This window comes from Notolepis coatsorum, assembly GCF_963971535.1.
Source record: "Notolepis coatsorum genome assembly, chromosome: 4".
NCBI lineage: Eukaryota > Metazoa > Chordata > Actinopteri > Aulopiformes > Paralepididae > Notolepis > Notolepis coatsorum.
The window spans coordinates 55,199,274-55,222,912 of NC_140168.1; the positions used below are offsets into that span (position 1 = coordinate 55,199,274).

Below are 23,639 nucleotides of genomic sequence, written 5' to 3' on the forward strand. Positions count from 1 at the left end.
GATGTCAATATGGCACTTATATCTGTTCTACTCAAGAAAGATAAGGACCCCACCGAGTGTGGCAGCTATAGACCATTAAGTCTCCTCGGAGCCGATCTCAAGCTATATGCTAAGGTGCTGGCCATCCGACTTCAAAAGCATATGACATTTCTGGTTAACCCCGATCAGACCGGCTTTATAAGAGGCCGACTGGTCACGGATAATATCAGACGGTTACTACACGTGATCGATGCCAGTAAGGATGTTGCAGCCCCTACGGCTGTCATGTCCTTAGACGCGATGAAGGCATTTGACAGATTGGAGTGGTCGTATTTATGGGCAGTACTGGGAAGGATGGGATTGGGTGAGGATTTCATTCACATGATCAAAGTCCTCTACACAGATCCATCTGCCATGATCTTGACAGGGAAGCTTTGCTCACCACTATTCGCTGTTTCGCGCTCTTCTAGACAGGGTTGTCCTCTTAGCCCAGGACTCTTTGCTCTTTCACTCGAACCTCTGGCTCAGTACATAAGACAATCGCGGGTTATATCCCCTGTATCAATTAAGGGCACACATCACCATATCAGTTTATATGCGGATGATGTACTCCTATTTATGCAGAACCCAGCCGTCTCTCTGCCCGATCTTCTCCAAGTAATAGATGACTTTGGCAGTCTATCTGGATTTAAGATCAACTGGCCAAAATCAGCTTTCCTTCCACTCAGCGAGACTGCGAAGGCAACTATCCTTCCAGCAACCATACTCATGGTAGAGCACTTTAAATGCCTTGGGATTGAAATATTCCCAACTGTTAACCAGACAGTAAAGTATAACTACTCCAGCTTGAGTGACAGGATTACGAAGGATTTTGACAGGTGGTCCAAATTAAAGAACTCACTACAGGCCCGCGCCTCAATAATTAAGATGAATGTTTTACCCAGAATTAATTTTATCAGCTCCATGCTACCGTTGTCTCCCCCTGTTGGTTACTGGCAAAAACTGCACTCTGCTGCATATAAATTCGTCTGGAATAACAAACGCCCATGCTTAAAGAGATCCACTGCACAGAGGAGTAAACTAGACGGGGGTTTGGCATTTCCAGACTTCAAGTATTATTTTCAAGCTTACTCTCTGAGACCTATCACTTGGTTTGACGCTGAAGCGGCTGTGTCCTGGCGCCCATTGGAGGAGGAGATTGTGTCCCCACATAGACTTCAAGATGTCGTGTATACCAACATTTCAATTAAGCAATGCAAACAGGGAGCGAAATTAACTTTTTGACTAACCGGCCAGTGGCGCGTAGATGGGAAGAATCTACCCGCCAAGCATATTTCTTACCTGCCAACTTTTTTTTGATAAAAAAAAATTATTATTATTTTATATAATTATAATTTTTTTTAATAAAATATATATATTATATAATCATACTTGTGATTGTGTTATCTGCGAGACATCGCCACCTCGCTGTCTGAAAACAGCTCCACTGTCTGTGTGTATACTCGAGTGGCCTCCAGCTCCAGCAAGGATTCTCCGGCGCTGCAGCTGGACCCTAAACGCTACATTCAGCATGCAAAAGGATTCTCCTGAGCTACAGCTGGACCCTATTCAGCAGCGATGTAAGCCAGGGACTCGAATACGCATGTTGTTGTAGGACATTGATGCCAGGAGCTTTCTGTAGCTACTGCTGGATGGCGTTGGGACAACGCCTCAGTGAACTATTTAGTTTACTGCGACATTTCGTAGTGACTAGTGAGCTACCTAGCCAACGGAGGTATTATGCACTGGACTATTGCTGGAGCTTGTTGATGTCGGGAGCTATCCGTAGCTAGCCGGCTGGATAACGTTACACAATGCCTCATGTATTAAACTAAGTGAATAGTTGACTGGGTCATTTTGTAACGGTAGCTAACGTTATCTCACGAAGGTCCCACACTGACTAGACTAATGTCACGGTGACTGTCGGAGGCAATAGCCTCTGTTTACATGCAGGCATACAGAAACAGGTGGGGAGGGGTAGGAGCAGCAGCAGCAGTGCGCGGTGCGCTGCATGTCTGTGCTGAGACAGCGAGTGAGAACTAAAGAATTGGATCATGATTTTCGGTTTTCACATGACTATTTGATTGCCCGCCACACGGCGGTCAGACCTCTCAGTGGGAGGCGCCAAACGTAAAAACTGAGCGCCAATGGCGGGTGGCGCTCTTTCGTTTCGGTCCCTGAATGCAAATTACGATTTGGCCCTCTGATCACACATGTGATCCAGATTTGGTGTGACACACAGAAAGCACGCACTAACCGCCATAAATGGCACACACATTCCCCACTATTCAATAACAATTGGCTCCTTATTGGACAACAACCCATTAGATATCCTAGATGGGAAGGGAAAGGCATACATACATTGGGGGATATTTTCAATGACTCGGGTATCCGGTCTTTTCAGGACCTATCCAACGGATTTGATCTCCCCCAGAAGCTCCTTTTTCTTTTATTTACAAATGAGGGCAGCTCTGAAGGCTCATGGAGTCCCATGGGACGCTCCACTAGAGTAGAGCCATATGAAATCCGTTTTATTATTTTCCAAATTCCATTTTATTTTTTCCCAAATTCCGTTTTTTCCGTTTTAATATTTCAGAATTCTGTATTTTGCTTTTTATGCTCATTTTACCATCAGAAATAGTGTCTAATAAGTGGGAATGAATAAATGTCTACAATTGAATATGATATAACAGTCCATTTAATGTTTTTAAGTGCTGCAACTCAGAAATACAGTTACATTTTACACAATACTTTTCAAATAATATTGTGACAAAATAAAAATACACATTTCAAGTGTAAACAATAGATACAGCTAGCTACTACTGACATTATCACAATGTCAGTAGCCTAGCTATATCTATTTTATTGTGATGAAATATAGTAATGCATAATTTAGGCACCTTTAGTTTAGTTTATTTCGTTTATAAAGGACAGTGTATAATGACAATCGTTTGCATTAAACAAATGGATTGCACCAGATTTAGCAAGAAGCTATCATTTCCATCTATAGTCCTATGTACTGTAAAACGTTTCATAGCTATTTAAGTTTATTTCGATTATAAAGGGCAGTGTATAATGACTCGTTTGCATTAAACAAATGGATGGGTGCACTAGATTTAGCAAGAAGCGATCATGTCCTAACGCTATTTAATCACAAATTGTGTCGCAAGTGTTTTTGTGGCTCCAGTCCACGGAACGTTGACAGAATTAGCAAAACACCTTATCGCCGGAGGCATAAAAGTCATTAGGATACTGCTCTGCTCTGAATTGAGGGCTTATTGGGGAATTTATTAGCTTCTTGACGATGTAAACACCAAAGCAGCGAGACGCTTGGGAGACTGCCTGTGTTGTGTGTAACCCGCTCTAGCGTCCGCCTCCCCGGTCGCGTGTGCACCAAGCGTTCCACCCAAAAACGGAATTTCAGTCCAGATTAGGCCAAATTCTGCAATATTCCACGTTTTGCAGTTGATTCCATTTTTATTGGTCAATTCCGCGATTCCGTCCGCGATTCCGTGAACGCGGATTTCATATGGCTCTACACTAGAGCAACACCGGTTTCACAAATTCTTTTATGACAGGGAGACATCGAGAGGCTTCGTCTCTGACTTTTATCGGCACTTACTTACGTCCTCATATAAAGACCTACCCTTAGATACGATTTGGAGAAAGGATATCCCTGAGTTGGATATCGATTTTGATTGGGATGCAGTCTGGGAAAATATTAGACTATCATCACGCAACCCAGATCACCAACAGATTCATCAAAATTTTGTTCATAGGACTTATTTTACCCCCAGGCAATTGAACCTAATGGGTCTCAGACCTGACTCTCGATGTACCCTGTGTCCAGACGGTGCCATTAGAACATATATGCACATGTACTGGGAGTGCCCTCCAGTTGAGATCTTCTGGGAAAGTGTTACCACTCAGTTATCAGATTTTCTCTTTAACCATACCGGCCTTGCCTTCTGTTTTATTGTTAAATGATGTTTCTCAATTGCCGACCTCTGTACATGTAAAGAGACTCATTTTGGCTGGTCTGACGGCTGACAAAAAGCTGATTGCCTCACGCTGGATACAACCAGATAAGCTATGTCCGAAGGTATGGATTCTCACCTATCTTGATGTTATTTATCTGAAGATTTCCACTGCACGTGTCATAGGTGTTAATGAAGCCAATATAGCGGCCTGGTTGGCTGTGGTGGAAAAACTAAAAGAACGCATGACTCTGGAAATTGAGTACTGAATGGGGTATTATTATTATATCCACATAATGTCTCACGTTGGGGTCCAGGGCCGAGGGGGGGGGGGGGGGGGGGGGGGGGGGAAGCGAATATTCATGTATGTTGGTGGTAATGGTTTTGTATTTGTTTTATTTATTATTTTTCATTCAATGCTGATCCTATGTATATTTTCTGACCCCCTTCTGATCTGGGTTTGGTGATCGTTGGCTCTGGTTGGGGGGGGCCGCGGTTCGGGGTCTCTGCGGGTCGAGGCACTAAAGAGGCGTGGTGCTTTGGCTCGCGGGGGGGCCGGGCTGTGGGTCCTCCGGGATTGTGGCTCGCGGTTGCCGGGCCTGGAGGTGGAGGGGGCTCGGTAAGCACTTTTTATAGTATATATTTTATTTTACTATACTTTTAATTTGTGACAACTTTATTGTCTAATCATTGTTGTGTTAGTTTATGTTCTTGGATGTCTTTTATGTATTATTGTTATTATTGTGTTGTGAGTTGTGTTGTTTCGTGTTTGAAAATTGAAAATAAAAAGATTTGGTAAAAAATTTAAAAAATTTACCAGCATCTTTAATATTGCAGGTTGGGAATCACAAAGTAAAGTGTTTTTGATACAAATGTGCTGCATGCATCACGGATTGTGTGTTTATGGAGGTTTATTGAATAATTGCCCCGACAGGACGTCATGCATCGGTGTGAAATGCTGTGTTGTTGGTGTAGATAGAAGGATATGATTTAAATGTACAGTATGGTTAATAACACGAACGTTATCGCCCGTTTCACAGCTGTATTCAATCGATTGCCTATATCAAGTAGCGTATATGCATATAACATTGTTTTGAAACCTATTTTGCGAGCGTTAGAATGTGTTTGTTGTCTATTTGCGTCGAGATGTACTCCGTGAATGACACGATAACATCACGCAGCCGTTTACACAATCTCTTGTTGTCTGTAACTTGGCAACAAGGAGAGCTGCTATTGGTCAAGCGCAAGATACGTGACCGAACTCGCACCAATTGCGTCAGATAAAAGTCTGTGGTGACCAAATATCCGTTCGCGAGGAAAGATCTAGTCCCGACTTTACTAAAATGATTGCGCAAAATGGGCTATTTTGTCAATGGAGAACTTTTTGTTCCTAAATCTACACCAATCGAACTTTCACCCAGAGTAAAAATTGTGTAATTCGCCGAGGTGGGATTGGGAACGAGATGAAACGATACAGCCTTCACCATACAGAGTAAAGTTGGGTCCTTGAGGGGTGGTCCAGGGGGTCCCCAGCAAAATGGGGAGTAGTTCAATTTCTAATATTCTATTCACTAGAAGTTAGTGTATAATAAGAATGACTACTACTAAATGTTTCACTAGTCTCTCCACTGTTATCTCCCCACCTACAGTATAGATATTTCTGGAATTCTCAGGGCTGTACACTAAGCTTTTTCACTAGGGGCAGAAATTTAGGGGCAAAATATATTTTTTAGGGGCACATTTTTAAATAACAATTTTACCATTATTAAAAAAATATGTTCCTCCTGCCTCATTACTGTGGTCCTTTTATTTAACATTTATGTGTGTTTGTTTTCAGGTTTGTATCTTTTATAATGAACCAACTGAGAAAGTGTGTAAATCACTAATAGAACAAAAACAACAAACTGTGTGTGTGTGTGTGTGCGAGCGCTCGTGTAGTACTCCTTGAATGAGATCACCACAACACACACACACCATTGCATTAATCAGGAGGACAAGAAACTCTGCATACATTTGTTTCACAATGAAAAGTGCTTTAGAAATCAAATTAATTATTATTGTAAATAACCCCATGAAAGGTTTATTATTTGTATGGGTAATTACCTGCTTCATATTTGTGATGTTACTGGTTTCAGTGTGTGCCTAAAGTGATCAATGTGTTGGGCCGTTTATAGAGATCTATGCCAATTAATGTTTATGTATATCCGGGACTTTTTTTAATAAGAATTGAGAGGTATTTGTATATGTGACCTTTATTTTGAAAACCGTGTTGCGACGCAACCTTATTTACATTTGCGCTTTTGACAGTGAAATGTTCAGTCCAACTTAGCTCGAAGGAAAGACTAATCAAAAAGGTTTAATTGACCCGTATGAGGCTCTTACGGTAGGACTTTGATTGTTTATAGAAGTGGAATGTAATACTATGCTAAACGAGAAATAAACAGTGATTTTACCAGCAGTAAAGTTGCAAGCGACTTTCATTTCATATATACGGGGGAACCGTGACAATTATTAGTATTATCTTATTTGCATATTGTCTCATTATTAGATAGATAGATAGGTTGATATTTTATAAATTTAAGTAGACAGTATTTCACGTCCTAATAGTGGGCTACTAGTACTCACCTAATGCATGGCTGAACGTGAACGTTAAAAGTGTCCATGTCCCCGTCAATCAATCATCACATCATCACGTCAATCATCATCATCTATCATCTCTCCACATCGGACGTGGTTGTCATAAGATGGACTGATATCCACTCAGTTGTTCTTGCAGAGCAAAATTTGCGTCTTAAATGTATTGAAAGGAGGTGCTTCTTTGGCGATGCAATAGCCCATATTGAAAGGAAGAGAGGCCACATTCAGTTTCGTTTTGCTAGGAATTATGGGATTTGGTGTTGGATGTATAGACTACGCAGATAGGGACATGGTCTTTAATCGCACGATAGACTACAAGTACCAAGTATATAGCGTGACCCAGATTCACTCCACACGCAAATCTTTTTTTTCACTCAGGCTATCGGTGATCGCAGTAAGTTCATTCATTGCCGACAGATTCTTTCATAGCACCACGACATTGTGTCGCACTGTACAGCCTTGGTTGTAGGCTAATGTTTTTTTTTTTTTTTTAAATGTATCCAATTTGTATGGATTAATTTAGGAGTGAAATGCGAATGAAGGGTTGAAATCACAACTCGCAACGTTGCTCCCAAATAATATTTCCAACTCGCAACGGCCAAATTAAGGGGCAATTTGCGACGAGATCGTCGCAGTGTACAGCCCTGATTCTGTACGAAATCACACCCAACAACTATCTTCTCAGGTTGGGGTCCCTGGGACAGAAATCTCATCAAATGTGGGTCCACGGCTTGTTACATATCAATTTGGGGGTCCGTGACATGAAAAAGACCCAATAATCTGTTAAGAGGGAAGTTTGGAATGACCAGGAAGACTCGCTATCTGCTACCATGTGTTCACCTGACCCACATCATGCTGGCAGTGAGCCATCTGCTACGGTGTGTTCACCTGAATCACATCATGCTGGCAGTGAGCTATCTGCTACGGTGTGTTCACCTGAATCACATCATGCTGGCAGTGAGCTATCTGCTACGGTGTGTTCACCTGAACCACATCATGCTGGCAGTGAGCTATCTGCTACGGTGTGTTCACCTGAATCACATCATGCTGGCAGTGAGCCATCTGCTACGGTGTGTTCACCTGAACCACATCATGCTGGCAGTGAGCCATCTGCTACGGTGTGTTCACCTGAATCACATCATGCTGGCAGTGAGCCATCTGCTACGGTGTGTTCACCTGAACCACATCATGCTGGCAGTGAGCCATCTGCTACGGTGTGTTCACCTGAACCACATCATGCTGGCAGTGAGCCATCTGCTACGGTGTGTTCACCTGACCCACATCATGCTGGCAGTGAGCTATCTGCTACCATGTGTTCACCTGAACCACATCATGGTGGCAGTGAGCTATCTGCTACGGTGTGTTCACCTGAACCACATCATGCTGGCAGTGAGCTATCTGCTACCATGTGTTCACCTGACCCACATCATGGTGGCAGTGAGCTATCTGCTACGGTGTGTTCACCTGACCCACATCATGATGGCAGTGAGCTATCTGCTACGGTGTGTTCACCTGAACCACATCATGATGGCAGTGAGCCATCTGCTACGGTGTGTTCACCTGACCCACATCATGATGGCAGTGAGCCATCTGCTACGGTGTGTTCACCTGACCCACATCATGGTGGCAGTGAGCTATCTGCTACGGTGTGTTCACCTGAACCACATCATGCTGGCAGTGAGCCATCTGCTACGGTGTGTTCACCTGAACCACATCATGCTGGCAGTGAGCCATCTGCTACGGTGTGTTCACCTGAACCACATCATGCTGGCAGTGAGCCATCTGCTACGGTGTGTTCACCTGACCCACATCATGATGGCAGTGAGCCATCTGCTACGGTGTGTTCACCTGACCCACATCATGATGGCAGTGAGCTATCTGCTACGGTGTGTTCACCTGAACCACATCATGCTGGCAGTGAGCCATCTGCTACGGTGTGTTCACCTGACCCACATCATGATGGCAGTGAGCCATCTGCTACGGTGTGTTCACCTGACCCACATCATGCTGGCAGTGAGCTATCTGCTACCATGTGTTCACCTGACCCACATCATGGTGGCAGTGAGATATCTGCTACGGTGTGTTCACCTGACCCACATCATGATGGCAGTGAGCTATCTGCTACGGTGTGTTCACCTGAACCACATCATGATGGCAGTGAGCCATCTGCTACGGTGTGTTCACCTGACCCACATCATGATGGCAGTGAGCCATCTGCTACGGTGTGTTCACCTGACCCACATCATGGTGGCAGTGAGCTATCTGCTACGGTGTGTTCACCTGAACCACATCATGCTGGCAGTGAGCCATCTGCTACGGTGTGTTCACCTGAACCACATCATGCTGGCAGTGAGCCATCTGCTACGGTGTGTTCACCTGAACCACATCATGCTGGCAGTGAGCCATCTGCTACGGTGTGTTCACCTGACCCACATCATGATGGCAGTGAGCCATCTGCTACGGTGTGTTCACCTGACCCACATCATGATGGCAGTGAGCTATCTGCTACGGTGTGTTCACCTGAACCACATCATGATGGCAGTGAGCCATCTGCTACGGTGTGTTCACCTGACCCACATCATGATGGCAGTGATGGCAAGCTGCTCAGTAGACTCACACAAGTCGACTCACACAACATTATTTAATTCAGAATTATAGGGCCTATTATCAATATCAAATGCCTCACACATCCTTAAAATAATTACGTCGAAATATAGCAAAACACAAGACAGGACAGGAAGGAGGAGGTACAGTCTCAATATAACCAGCATGAGTGGCGGAATGACGGACATGAGTAACGTGCTGACAGCAAGACAACTATTAGACAAAAGGAGAGGTCCGTTTTGAGTCGCACGTTTGCCAGCCGTCAAAAAAGCTTTGATATAAGAGTGGAAAATGGCCCTCGCTGAGGGAGCCCGTGTGGTGGCTAGGGATGGGTACCTTTCACATTTGAACCGATACCGGTACCGGTACCTGTGAATCGATACCGGTACCCAACGGTACCTTTTTTCGGTACTTTAAAAAAAAAATAAAAAAAAAAAATTACGTTTTTTTTTTTTTTTTTTTAACTTTTTTCTTTTCATGTCAACGTTCACACGCACAATATATGCTTACCTAGGATTTGACTTGATTCAACAACAAAGCAGTCGGAGCAATGACGAGCCGAAAACTGTAGACATTTTATTTACCTACCTCAGTCGTAAAAAAAAAATCCAAACTTCAAATAACTACAATTTCGACAGTTTTCGGCTTGTCATTGCTCCGACTGCTTTGTTGTTGAATCAAGTCAAATCCTAGGTAAGCATATATTGTGCGTGTGAACGTTGACATGAAAAGAAAAAAGTTAAAAAAAAAAAAAGGTAAAAAAAAAAAATTTATAAAAAATATTTTTTTTTATTTTTTTTTCGGTTTCTCACTTGATTCGATACTCGGTAGTACCGACGTGTTTCGGTTCGGTACCTCAAAAGTACCGAATTCGGTACCCATCCCTAGTGGTGGCGTGCCACGGAACGCGAGCCGGCCAATCATACCTGGGGTACGCTTTCCGTCAGGCAGTAGTGCTTCGCCAGGAAGGACAGGAACTTAGGGGAGGGCCTGTCGTACGCCATCAGCATGGGCTCCACATTCTTATGCTGGATAAGGGGAGAAGACATGGAAGTCAGAGAGAGCAATGGAGCGTGTGAACACCCTCCGAATGGTGCTCGTCATACACAACTTAAAATATATATGTTTTGATTCACATCATTTTTGTTCATCAAAGTAATTATTGAGATTTTCTTTTGACAGCATCAAAGATTTTATTTAGTAAAAATCATATTACGAGTAAAGTATAATGTACACAACATTCTTTATTCTTAAGTTCTGTACAGATGTATGTTCTAAACAGTTGACGCAGTGTTTGTTGCCAGGGCGATGCTGCAAGGACCCCAGACATGCATCAGGGCAGGAGCGGAAAACATTTATTCACAATGGTCTGTTTTCTTTCTTGGCGTCACGCCACAAGCTGGAAACACTGTGCAGCACGCACTGTAGCGTGGGATGGGCGAGGAGGTTTGCGTGTGAAGTCTTCTAAAAACTGACATGCTTTAAAAAAGGGGAATGCCACCCATTTTTTAATACGTATCTATATATAGAGTACATATTGAGACAATTCAGTCACAATAGGGAGGTGTAGTGGTTACGTCATTGCCGTTTTTCGTGTTCTACCCTCTGTCCAACGCAATGTATTTCCCCATTGCCCATTTCTAAATCGTCTCGTTTAAAACAAATAAAGCATTGTGGAAGTGAATCAATGAGACGAGCAGACGGAGTATCGAGTCTCTGAACTTTACTTCCAAACAAATCCAACGGAACCAAGGTACAGCCACACCCTTAAGTCAACTCCCTCCTGTCACTCAATCAGTGTCCATTCTGAAGTGAGACACCTCCATCTAGTGTCCACCACACAGGCCCCCCCCGAACATTCAGAATTGACATTCAGTGCAACACCAAACAAACGGAACTGAACACAACAAACCCCCAAAAACAGTGCACCCAGTGTCTTCAGTCTCTTTTAGGAGGTCTGACCACGCGGCCATAACGACTGTATTTAACAGTCACAGGGAACGTGGAAGGGGAAAGGGTAAGGGTAGGGGCAGGGGGCCGTCCCCGCCGCCGCCGAGGCTTCGTCGGTGGAAAGGTAGGGGTAACAACGGCCGGAGGGCATGGGACAGGGGAAAACTTGGGTGGCCGGCCCCGGCGCCGGGGCTGAGCCAGCTCCACCGGCCCATTTGGGACCACATGAGCAGGCTTAAGACGATCGACTGAGATCTGCTCCTTATTCCCCCCCATGTCCACCACAAAGTACTTGGGGCCCGGCTCGAGGACGCGGAAGGGCCCGTCATAGGGAGCCTGCAGTGGAGAACGGTGGGCATCATGACGGATGAACACATACCTCGCAGTCATCAGGTCCTTAGGAATGTAGGACTGGGGAAGGCAGTGATGTGTGGGAACTGGGGCAAACACCCTCGCTGCGTCCTGGAAGGCAGATCGTGAGCTGTAGTGGACCAAGGGGCAGAGGAACCAGGAAGGAACTCCCCTGGGACCCTCAGCGGTTGACCAAAAACCAATTCGGCTGAAGAGGCCTGCAGGTCTTCTTTAGGGGCAGTACGCAGGCCCAACATGACCCACGGAAGACGGTCGACCCAGTTGCCATCTGTGAGCGTGGCCCGGAGAGCGGCCTTCATGGATCTGTGAAAACGCTCACACATGCCGTTGGCCTTTGGGTTGTATGCTGTGGTACGATGGAGTTTCACCCCAAGTCCCTCAGCCACGGTGCTCCACAGCTCAGAAGTGAACTGGGATCCCCTGTCTGAAGTCAGGTCCAATGGCGTGCCAAACCGAGTGACCCAGCCGAAGATAAACGCCCGAGCCACCTCCGCAGCCGTTGTTGATGATAGGGGAACAACCTCCGGCCACCTGGTGGTCCTGTCCACCATAGTGAGGAGGTGTGTGAAACCCTGAGACGGGGGAAGTGGGCCCACCAGGTCCACGTGGACATGGTCAAACCGCCTCTCTGGAATGAGAAACGGCTCCAGGGGGGCTTTAGTGTGACGATGTACCTTGGCACGCTGGCACGCCACACAGGAGGCCGCCCATACTTTGACGTCCTTCCTGAGGCCCGGCCAGATGAACTTGGCCGCTACCAGCTTGACCGACGCCTTTACCCCAGGGTGTGAAAGGGCATGAATGGTGTCAAATACCCGGTGGCGCCAGTCAGTTGGAACCATGGGGCGGGGCTGGCCAGTGGAGACGTCACAGAGGAGCGTGGCGCCGCAGTCGTGAAACACCACATCCTCAAGTCGAAGTCCTGTCACAGCCGTCCTGAACGCCTGAAGGTCTGAGTCGGTGAGCTGGTCAGCAGCCATGGCAACATAGTCGATGCCCAGGTGCACAGGACTGACGCGCGCCCGGGAGAGGCAGTCCGCCACCTGGTTGTCTTTACCGGCTACATGCTGGATGTCGGTAGTGAACTCCGATATGGCGGAAAGTTGGCGCTGCTGCCGCCCCGACCATGGCTCTGTGGTCTTGGCCATGGCAAATGTTAGGGGCTTGTGGTCGACAAAAACTGTGAACTTGCGGCTCTCCAGCAAGAACCTGAAGTGACGTATGGCGAGGAAGAGGGCCAGGAGCTCCCTGTCGAATGTACTATACTTCCTCTCGTTGTCGCGCAGCTTCCTACTGAAGAAGGCCAGAGGCTGCCAGGCGCCAGCCACCCACTGCTCGCACACCGCACCTACTGCATAATCGGAGGCATCGGTGGTGAGGGCTATAGGAGCAGCAGGAGATGGGTGTGCCAGCATGGCAGCGTTGGCAAGGGCAGCCTTAGAGCCCTCAAATGCCTGGACCCGCTCCGGGGACCAGCCCACGTCATCGTTGGCTCTCTTCCCCTTCAACGCCTCGTACAGAGGTCTCATCAGGTGAGCCGCATGGGCTATAAACCTATTGTAAAAATTAACCATCCCCAGGAACTCCTGGAGAGGTTTGATGGTGAGGGGGCGGGGGAAAGCAGCAATTGCCTCCACCTTGGCGGGTAGAGGAACAGCCCCCTGGGAAGAGACATGGTGGCCCAGGAAATCCATGGCCGGCAGGCCAAACTGACATTTGGCCGGGTTCACGATCAGCCCATGCTCGTTGAGCCGCTCGAACAGTTGACGGAGATGTCCCCGATGCTCCTCCACCGATGCACTGGCTACCAGGATGTCGTCCAGATAAATAAACAAAAATGACAGGCCTCGCAGCACAGAGTCCATCAGCCGCTGGAATGTTTGCGCTGCCCCTTTAAGGCCGAATGGCATGCGCAGGAATTCAAACAGTCCAAACGGGGTGATAATGGCAGTCTTGGGCACGTCGAGCGGATGGACCGGTACCTGGTGGTAGCCACGCACCAAATCTATTTTAGAAAAAATTGTGGCGCCCGCCAGGTGGGCAGAGAAATCCTGGATATGTGGCACTGGGTACCGGTCATGAGTGGTGATGTTATTTAGGCGACGGAAATCACCACACGGACGCCACTTCCCGTCCGCCTTGGGGACCATGTGTAGTGGGGAGGCCCAAGGACTGTTGGACCGGCGCACAATGCCGAGCCGTTCCATTGTGGCAAACTCCTCCCTGGCTATTGCCAGTTTAGCAGCATCCAGGCGGCGCGCCCGTGCATAAACTGGCGGGCCCACCGTTGGGATGTAATGTTCCACCCCATGCTTGGCGACAGAGGCAGAGAAAGTGGGGACAGTCAGAGCAGGAAACTCAGCGAGGAGGCGCTGGTACATATCGCCTGTGGCGAGCATATTGGCCAGGGCAGGCGGCCCCGGCCCCCCCAGTGTGCAGGGGTATGTGTCAAAGGACACAGAGCCAATCAGCCTACGGTTCGCAACGTCCACTAACAGTCTGTGAGCACACAAAAAATCCGCGCCCAGTATAGGCACCGACACTGAAGCAATAATAAATTCCCAGCTAAACTGCTGTCCATGTAAACACATACACGTACCTGGTACCAAACGTACGGATGGAAGTCCCATTAGCCGCGTCCAGGGGTGGTCCATGACCGTTTCCCAAGGCGTCCGTGGCCGACGCAGGCAGGATGCTCCTCTGGGCGCCCGAATCCACCAACAGACGCCTTCCAGACAACGTGTCCTCGATAAACAACAGCTCGTTGATATTGACGCCAGCGCTCATAGCCGCTAACGAGCGCCGGCTCTCGCGTTTCCCTGGTTACCAAAGGTGCATGGTGGAACACAGCTCTTCGCTTTGTTGCCAAAACGGCGATGATAATAACAAAGCCCTCTATCATCCCTCTGTGTCTGATCCCTGCGATCAGCCACCCGATCAGACACAGCAGCCACACAGTACTGACGGGAGGCCAGTAGTATTCTGTCCGCCTCCTCTGCCAATCCCCGGTAATCCTTGGTGCGCACGAGAGGCGAGCTGGCCAGAGCCGTGCGCACCGGAGTCGGGAGTTGACGCAGGAACAGCTGCACAAAAATAAATGTAGCGTCACCTGAACCAAGCAGTGCTAGCATGTTCTCCATCAGTTCTGTTGGTTTACTGTCCCCCAATCCGTTGAGGGACAATAGGCGCTCCGCGCGCTCTGCATCTGACAGCTGGAAAATGCGCAACAGCTGTTCTCTGAGCGCGTCGTATTTGCCGGCTGCTGGCGGCTCTCTCAGGCATCCCATCAGCCGGCGTGTAGTGGAGGAATCCAATGCCGCAACAACATGGTAATATTTCGTCTCATCCGACGTTATTCCGCGGAGGTGAAATTGTGCCTCGATGTGCTGAAACCACGGGGCCGGGTCATGCTGCCAAAACTCTGGCAACTTGACTGTAGCTGCATACACTGCGGGAACCACAGCCGGTGGATTCTCGTTATTGCTCATATTTCACACGTCAGGGTCACCACTGTGGAAGTGAATCAATGAGACGAGCAGACAGAGTATCGAGTCTCTGAACTTTACTTCCAAACAAATCCAACGGAACCAAGGTACAGCCACACCCTTAAGTCAACTCCCTCCTGTCACTCAATCAGTGTCCATTCTGAAGTGAGACACCTCCATCTAGTGTCCACCACAGCATTAACATTTGCATGGTGTACCTTTCTGTGCTTATTCCACAATCTATAGCTCAACATGAAAATATTCGCAATTAATAATTAACAAAAATCTGAGAATTTTATTTCAAACAAAAATGCTCAAACAATAATGTTAGTGATAGTTAGTTATAAATGGGGGACCCTGATGTAAACAAGTCGAAAGTCTTTCTCTGGTCTGCATCCCCTTAACAATTGTATGTATTGAGCTGTACTGTACTGTACCCATTCTGCAATCTGTTAATAAACTTTTCAATCAATCAATCAATCAATAGAATGGAACTAATTTTGTGCAAAAATGGAAAGCTTTTCAATTTCCATGCAGCAGAATTGTTACAATAGCCTATAATCCATTTTCCCAATGATGAATCCCTATACGAGTGGAACAACCAGTGACGTCAGACTACGAATAAAGCTGCAGTGACCTCATGTGGGTCATGTGAAGAGAGCACAATGCAACGCGCACAGAGCATTGTTCTTCCACGGTCAGAGTGGATGCCTTCTAGCTGTTAACGTCCTGCCTTTGGCAATGCCAACGTCAGTACCGCACTGGAAACCAATAAACGTTAGCACAGCTAGCTAAATAATCCTTATTATCAGTAGGGATGCCCCCCGGACCCCGGTTTTAAACGGGAACCGGTACTATATTAGAAAATACCGGAGTATTTATAAGCTCCGACGTCCTCGGTACTGCTATCGATACTCTAGAGAAATTATTATTATTATTATTATTATTATTATTATTATTTAAAAGTTGCAAACGATCTATCCTCTCTCTGTCTCTGCACGAGAAGCGAGCCACAGCGAGTCATTATTACACACACTCCTCGCTCGCTAGTAGTGCTACATACGGGTACTCCTTAATGAAAGTTCTCCGTGCTGAAGCGCGTTGCACACAGACACAGACAGCTCTGAGTCTGCATGCACCGTGACTCGTGATGGCGGATAGAGCGAAGCGTTCTAAAGAAAGTATGGATATACAACGCACGTTGCCACAAGTGCAACAAAACATTTGCCAGTAAGGGTGGCAATACGAGCAATTTATCAAAACATCTGTTGGCAAAACATGATATTAGTGTGCAGAAATGCGCGTATTCGACTGCCTTGCGCGCAGTGTTCCATCTGCATCCACGTCCACTGCCGCCGGTAAGCCAAGATACGGAGTTTCCTAGGCTAATAACGAATTATTACAAATAGGCTAATAAACAAAATAATTGTTTAGCTACAAATACTACAATCTAAACTTTTTATAGATCGTCAAGCTGAGGCATCAGCCACCAATGTGTCCCAGGCCAGTGAGCCCAGGGCCACCACACATCCTTCCCTCTACCTCCCTCCACCACCCAAAGTCCTTTCACCCTAGCAGCTAGAGGAAGGATGACAGAGGATAGGGTGAACGAGTGTCACAGTTCTGTTAGCCTTTTGCATTTGTTGTTTATTATAAAAAGTCTATAATTCAGAGTCAGACACATTTAAAACATTGTTGCTGCTGTTGCTGAAGAAATTATATTCATTTATTATATTTATTTATAAAGTTATATAAAAGAACATTGCTGCTGCTGTTGCTGAAGAAATTATATTTATTTATAATACTTATTTATAAAGTTGTATTTATAAATAATAAAGCAATGTTGATTCTGTTCTTAATTAATTGTCTTTTTTTCTTGCAAAAAAAGAACCAAAAAGAACCGATAAGAGTACCGATAAAGTACCGAACCGTTAAGCAGTATCGATAAGAGTAGTAGTATCGATAAAATCCTAACGATACCCATCCCTAATTATCAGCATTTTCTTTGTTCGATGTGTGAATTATAAGTCCCTCCTCGAAATGCTTGAATATGTGTGGTCCATGCTCAAACCATTGAGACGCTAGAGCTATGGTATTACAGGAGGGTAATGGCTAGAAGGCATCCACATTACTGCCAGCTGCCTCTTGACCGTGGAAGAACAATGCTCTGTGTGCATTGCATTGTGGACTCCTCACATGACCCCCATGATAACACGACAGCTTCATGAAACTCTGCCATTTGTCAACATGCATTCCTCTCTCCTAGGGCTGTCGCTTTTTGTTCCAAGATCCAAGGAAAACGCCAACATTTTCCCTGGAGTTAGACAAGAAGATACATACCTTTTTTGTCTCTGTGCGTGCATTTAGCTTAGGGAACAGTCGCTCCGTTAGCGTAGCTTAGCTTCATCACTGGAAGTGGGGCGGAGTTAGAGCCTGACGTTCCCTACAGTGCCCGTTTATTTTGTACATTATCTAACGTTAACACAAACCTAAACTAACGTTACAACTAACCTAAAGTTAGTTTATGTTTGTGTTAACGTTAGATAATGTACAAAATAAACGTATTCCGCAGCTATAGACGTTGCTCTTTTATTTTGAAACCCCCCAGAAAGGAAGTCATTATATTAGCTTTAGTGTTAGCTCCGGTTAGCTCCGTTACCGTGCAGTATATCAATACCAGTAGGGCTGGGCGATATGGCCTAAATATGATATCACGATATTTTCTGACCTTTCGGCGATACACGATACACATCACGATGTTTTTCTTTTTTTCCCCAAACAATTCATTATGAGGCTTACCAAGACAGTATTTGAGTTTGCAAGCTAACATTAAAGACAAAATAAAATACCCATGCATTTAGCATTTTTATATTATATATTAGATTTAGATTATTGGATTATTAGATTATATATTGCATATATTTAGCAATGAGATATTATATGATTTAGATATGAAATATGATGAATTGAAAATGGGGGACCCTGATGTAAACAAGACGAAAGTCTTTCTCTGGTCTGCATCCCCGTAACAATTGTATGTATTGAGCTGTACTGTACCCATTCTGCAATATGTTAATAAAGTTTTAAATCAATCAATCAATCAATCAATAAATAGCATTTTAGCATTTTTATGAAACTACTGTATATTTGTATGTCTCTAAATGTTTTGAAAATGGAGGACCCTTATGTAAAAAAGCCGAAAGTCTTTTTCTGGTCTTCATCCTCCAGTCCACTGTTGTTGTATTCAGCTGTACTGTATTGTACCCATTCTGCAATCTGTTAATAAAGTTTTCATTCATTCATTCATTCTGACGGCAAACAGAATAATTTTGATCGACAGTCGAGTCTGCCAATTACGTCACACCGCTTGCACCCGCCCTGATGTTCTTAGCACCAATCGGCAAGCGCTTATTCGTTTTTAACTTCCGGTAAATCCGCCATTGATCTACACGGACCGAAAACCACAACAAACCTACCGTGGCTAATAACGTTAGCTCCCCGCGGCCCACGGAGTAGGCTACCAGCACTCCGCAGGAGTACTAAACGAGGCATAATGATTTTACTGCAACAAATGTTATAATAAAAGCCTTTCCATATGTAGCAGTCTGGAAAATATGGTATATTATTCAGAACTGCTGACTGTGTTTATATCCCTTTTTGTACACAAAGACATTCTAACTAGTGTCATTGATTCACACGAACAATGACACAAACGTCCCCGGCCAAAGAGCATTGTAACACGGATTATGAATTACAGTATTGATTCATAATATTCTACAGTGCGTTCCCCTTGTGACTGGCAGGCGGGACCAGCAGGGGGCAGTAGCAGGCAGAGAGTGGCGGAGAGAGCTGAGAGATGATAAAGGGAGGAGCCCAGCGGAAGTCGTTCTCTTCGGCAGTGAACTTGACAACGAGAAGTCACGTCTAACGGGGGGGCTCGGGATAGCCCCGTTGCTGACTTTATGCCGGAGTGCCCCGTGTAACAGTGACGGGTGATAGGAAGTACTGGCTAGTGGATACGATATCCTAGCAGTACCAGTGTTATGATATTATGAACATTAAGTGCAGAGTCAGGCACTAAGAGTCGAGTTATACCTAGTTACAGTGAGCGGTATAGGTAGCGTGCGGCTAAGGATCACAGTAGCATTGCTCGTGTTATACCTAGTTACAGTGACGGTATAGTCTGCGTGCCAGAGACGTACGGGACATCCAAGCAGTCTGCCCGGGCGTCAACAGCTGTCTGCACCGGAGAGCAGCAGCACACCTGCTCCAGGCTGCCTGCAGGACACGGGGAGTTCTTTACCACCAGCAGAGTTCGCCCAGCACCAGCTCAGCCAGCACTGCCTCTCTGCTATAGCTCCGCCTGCTAGCCCCTGCGGCGCGAGTGTTCGACGCCATCTTGCCACCAGGACGGTGGTGGAGCGGCGCGGCCGCCATTTTGGTAGAGTAAACATTAGGGCTTCGGCGCCCAGGATCCTATCGTACATTACACAGTGTGTCGCAGCCTACGGGCGAAGCTGGTGTTTGCTAACCACAGTGCATAGGGGTACCCCATAAACAGTACATGCCGGCATTAGCATAGGGCTTTTGTTTTGGTAATTGTGGGCCCACACTTTGGTTTTATTTCCTTTTCTTTGAGCGTGATACAATGTGTGTGTATTAATATTTTCCCATTCAATTAACCCTTCCCTGGGGGGGGAAGTTACAGACCTGGTGCCTTATAATTAGAGCCTTTTGAGGTATTATTCTGGCCGTATAATTAAAGCCTGTTGAGGTATTATACAGGGTGAAGACCCAGACGTGGGTGATGAGTCAAACACAGTGAAGTATATTATCCCTGATAGTAACCCAGAGGTGGGTGCATAATATACGTGTTTATGAGGTATTGAGTTGAACAGCAGGGGCTATAGTAGGACTTCAGCCCAATTGGCCACTAGTATAAAATAATTGTAACTGAACAGTACAATTAACATAAAGACTTGAATGGGGTTCTGTGTGCGTGTCCATTCCTGTGCCCTGCATTAACTCTTTTGGTGTGGGTAACGTATATATATGGTTAACCCCTTCCTACCCAACTCTCCCCTTTTCATTGTGAGGTTTCTAGGGTCATTGAGGGAGGGTACTGCTTGCGGGGGGAACTCAGAGTATTTGATTACAATTCAGTCACGAGGTGTGGGAGGGTCTAAGGAGCGACTGGGAGGAGTGGGAGCGTGTTGGGGAGTACTGCTGACCGCCCTGCGACAGGGAAGGAAGACCAGAGTACCAGACCAGGTTGGTAAATCCCGGGCCCCATCCACTCACACTACCAGCCTCCAGTCGACGCCCCAGGCCCAAAGACGAGGGTGCAGCCAGACAGAGTTCTGCTGTGTCCAGCTACCTCCTGACTGCCAGCAACCGTTCCCACGAAGCAGGGATAATCCACCCTGCTACATTTGGCGTCACGAACAGGATCAACATCCTAACTTACTCCCTTGACCGAGACCCGTAGAGAGACCCACGATGTCAAAGAAGGAGACCACCGCCGCGCAAGAGATGGCGGCGAAGTTTGAGCAACTGCAGGAGCAGTGTCAGACTCAGGCGGCACTGCTAAAGCAGCAAGCCGCAGCGATGAAGGAGTTGACTGACCAGGCCCTCCACACTCAGGTGGCCCTACAGGAGCTACGAGAGGGCCAGGCCGCCGCCACCTTGATACAGAAAGGGGAGACCCACGCCGCGCAGGAGAGGGAGGCGGAGTTAGAGCAGCTGCAGGAGCAGTGTGAGACTCAGGCGACACTACTGCCGAAGCGATCAAGGAGTTGATCAACCAGGCACTCCTAGAGAAGCGCTACACTGAGGCGGCCCTAAAGGTGCAACGAGACGGCGAGGACGCCGCCGCCGAGGTAAAGAAAGAGGAGGCCGAACGCATGGAGGGACTGACCGCACAGGTGGAGCTGTTGGCGAACAGAACCCACACACACGCGGGCCTCCTGGACCGACAGGCGCTGGTGCTGGAACAGACCCAGCACGAACAGCGGGAGCAGGCCGGACGCCGAGCTCCGCTAGCCTTGGCACCGGCCGGGATCCAACAGCTCCCTCCAGCGCCCCTCCCGGTGGTGTACGTCCAACGAGAGCGGAAGTGCAGCGAATTTGGAGGTGAACAAGAGATGGGGGAACTGCCTGTGGAGGACTGGATCCAGGCGATGAGGACCCACCTCCGGGCCAGTCGAGTGCCCGCGGAGGAACAAGCGGAGGTCGTACAGCTACACCTCAAAGGCGAGGCGAAGAAGACGGTACGCTTCCTGACGGGGGAAACCGCCCCCGACACGGAAGCCTTGTTCAAGATACTCCAAGAAACCTATGGGGACAAGGTCCTGGTCAGCATTCGGCTGGGGGAGTTCTTCGATCGAAGACAGGCCGCCGGCGAGACCACACGCCAGTTCGCCTATGACCTGCAGGAGAGGGTCCGTCGCCTACGACGTCGGGCGCCTACGCTGGTCGGCGATGCCACCGCCCTGCTGCAGGAGCGGTTTGTGGTGGGCCTCAGAGACGAGGCCCTGAGGAGAGAAATGCGGAAGTACATGAGGGAGGACGGTACGCGGCCGTTTCTTCAGGTACTGCAGGCGGCGATAGACTGGTCCGAAGAGGAGATGGTCCTGCCCCCCACAAGGGGTGTCGACAGGGGCATGATACGCGGCGTCGTCGTGAAAAGACACGAGCCACCTCTGGACATAGCCGTGCTACAGGAGTCCATCCGACAGCTCTTCGCCGGCCAAGAGCAGTTGGACGCGCGCATGGAACAGCTCTTCCAGGCGTTTCAACAGGAGCGAGACACACCCCAGAGAGGCTTCGCCGGAAGCCGACGGAGGAGAGACGTGCCCTCTACCCCGCGCAGACTACCCCGCCGGAGCGAGGATGGGAGACTGATCTGCTACACCTGTCAACAGCCGGGCCATATTGGCCGCGAGTGTCCTCGCGCGAGGGGAGAACCACGCCCGACGGAAGCACCGGGCAGTGCGGTTTCTCCCCCAGTTTCTCCCCCACAAGTACAGGACGCCACCCACACAGCAGCAGGCGGGTCGTCCGACCTGGCGACCGCCAGACCATGGTCTGAGGGGGGAGGTGTGGTAGCGTGCCGTAGTATTTGTAGGATTCGATACCACTGCGGCCGATCCGACGGAAGCGCTGGCGCCCGGCCGCGCAGCCCGATGCGGTCAGAACCGGAGGCTGTACCCCAGAGACAGAACTATTACGGAGGCTTCCGCCCAAGGAGTTTCCTCCGCCCCAGGCTGGTGCGAGACCGAGAGGAGAACAAGGGGAACAGGTCGGAAAGAGGTCAAGGGGGCGAGGCCGGCCAGGACCAGGGGCCTCGTCGGCGCCGCTACCGCCACAACTTCAACTACCGCCGCAGACGCTCGCCGGCCGGTGACAAGCCGGGCCCAGAGGGCGGCGATGGAAACGTCAAGAGGACGTCAGTGTTCACGGTTCGTCCCGAAAGAGGGGGCCCCGAAAGGACCTTGAGGAGAGCGCGGAGCTCATCCGAAGCAGACGTGGGTGGTGCCTTCGTTTACCCTCGAAAACCGCACCCTAGGGCGTGTAACCCACCCAGGGTTCCGCGGGTCGTCGCTGAAGCAGCGCCGAACGAGGGAGGAGAGGTAGAGTTGGTCCCCTCAGGGGAGAGCGGCGAAGACGGCGGAGACCGGGGCGAGGAGGGCGCCGCGAGCGGCCCCTCAGAGGCCTCGGAGGGCGAAGCCGTGGCCGAGGACCTGCCAACCGAGACGGAGGAATCTGACATGGAAGTCAACAGCGAAGGTTATGTAAGGATCTCGGCGGAAGAAGTTCGGGCTCTCTTGCTTCGGGCTGCGGGGGGTCGAGCGGGCCCCATCCGTGCTCGCCGGAGCCCCGAGAAGCGGATCAATCCGTCGGAGCACCAGTGGTCGGCGACAGGACTACGTGCTCAAGAGTGTGTGAAACTGTTAGCATAATGTGTGATTGTCGATCTATGCGGGAAACTGTTGGTCTCAGGACCGTTTTCATGCATGCGTTTGTTTTTGTTGTTTTGTTGTTAACTTGCAGAGGACTTAGCAAGTTCAAAGTGGGGGGAAATGTAGCAGTCTGGAAAATATGGTATATTATTCAGAACTGCTGACTGTGTTTATATCCCTTTTTGTACACAAAGACATTCTAACTAGTGTCATTGATTCACACGAACAATGACACAAACGTCCCCGGCCAAAGAGCATTGTAACACGGATTATGAATTACAGTATTGATTCATAATATTCTACAGTGCGTTCCCCTTGTGACTGGCAGGCGGGACCAGCAGGGGGCAGTAGCAGGCAGAGAGTGGCGGAGAGAGCTGAGAGATGATAAAGGGAGGAGCCCAGCGGAAGTCGTTCTCTTCGGCAGTGAACTTGACAACGAGAAGTCACGTCTAACGGGGGGGCTCGGGATAGCCCCGTTGCTGACTTTATGCCGGAGTGCCCCGTGTAACAGTGACGGGTGATAGGAAGTACTGGCTAGTGGATACGATATCCTAGCAGTACCAGTGTTATGATATTATGAACATTAAGTGCAGAGTCAGGCACTAAGAGTCGAGTTATACCTAGTTACAGTGAGC

The 23,639-nt window shown here is 48.0% G+C and overlaps 1 protein-coding gene across 3 annotated transcripts in view; it reads right to left on the reverse strand.

The window, feature by feature from the left end:
- The window catches only part of atat1 (alpha tubulin acetyltransferase 1), a 69,413-nt gene that overhangs the window by 40,132 nt on the left and 5,642 nt on the right, over positions 1-23,639 (reverse strand). For all 3 annotated transcript variants that reach the window (XM_084312839.1, XM_084312840.1, XM_084312841.1), the window contains exon 6: positions 10,163-10,264. In XM_084312839.1, the coding sequence (XP_084168965.1) occupies positions 10,163-10,264 (102 nt within the window). The remainder of the gene's footprint in view (positions 1-10,162; positions 10,265-23,639) is intronic.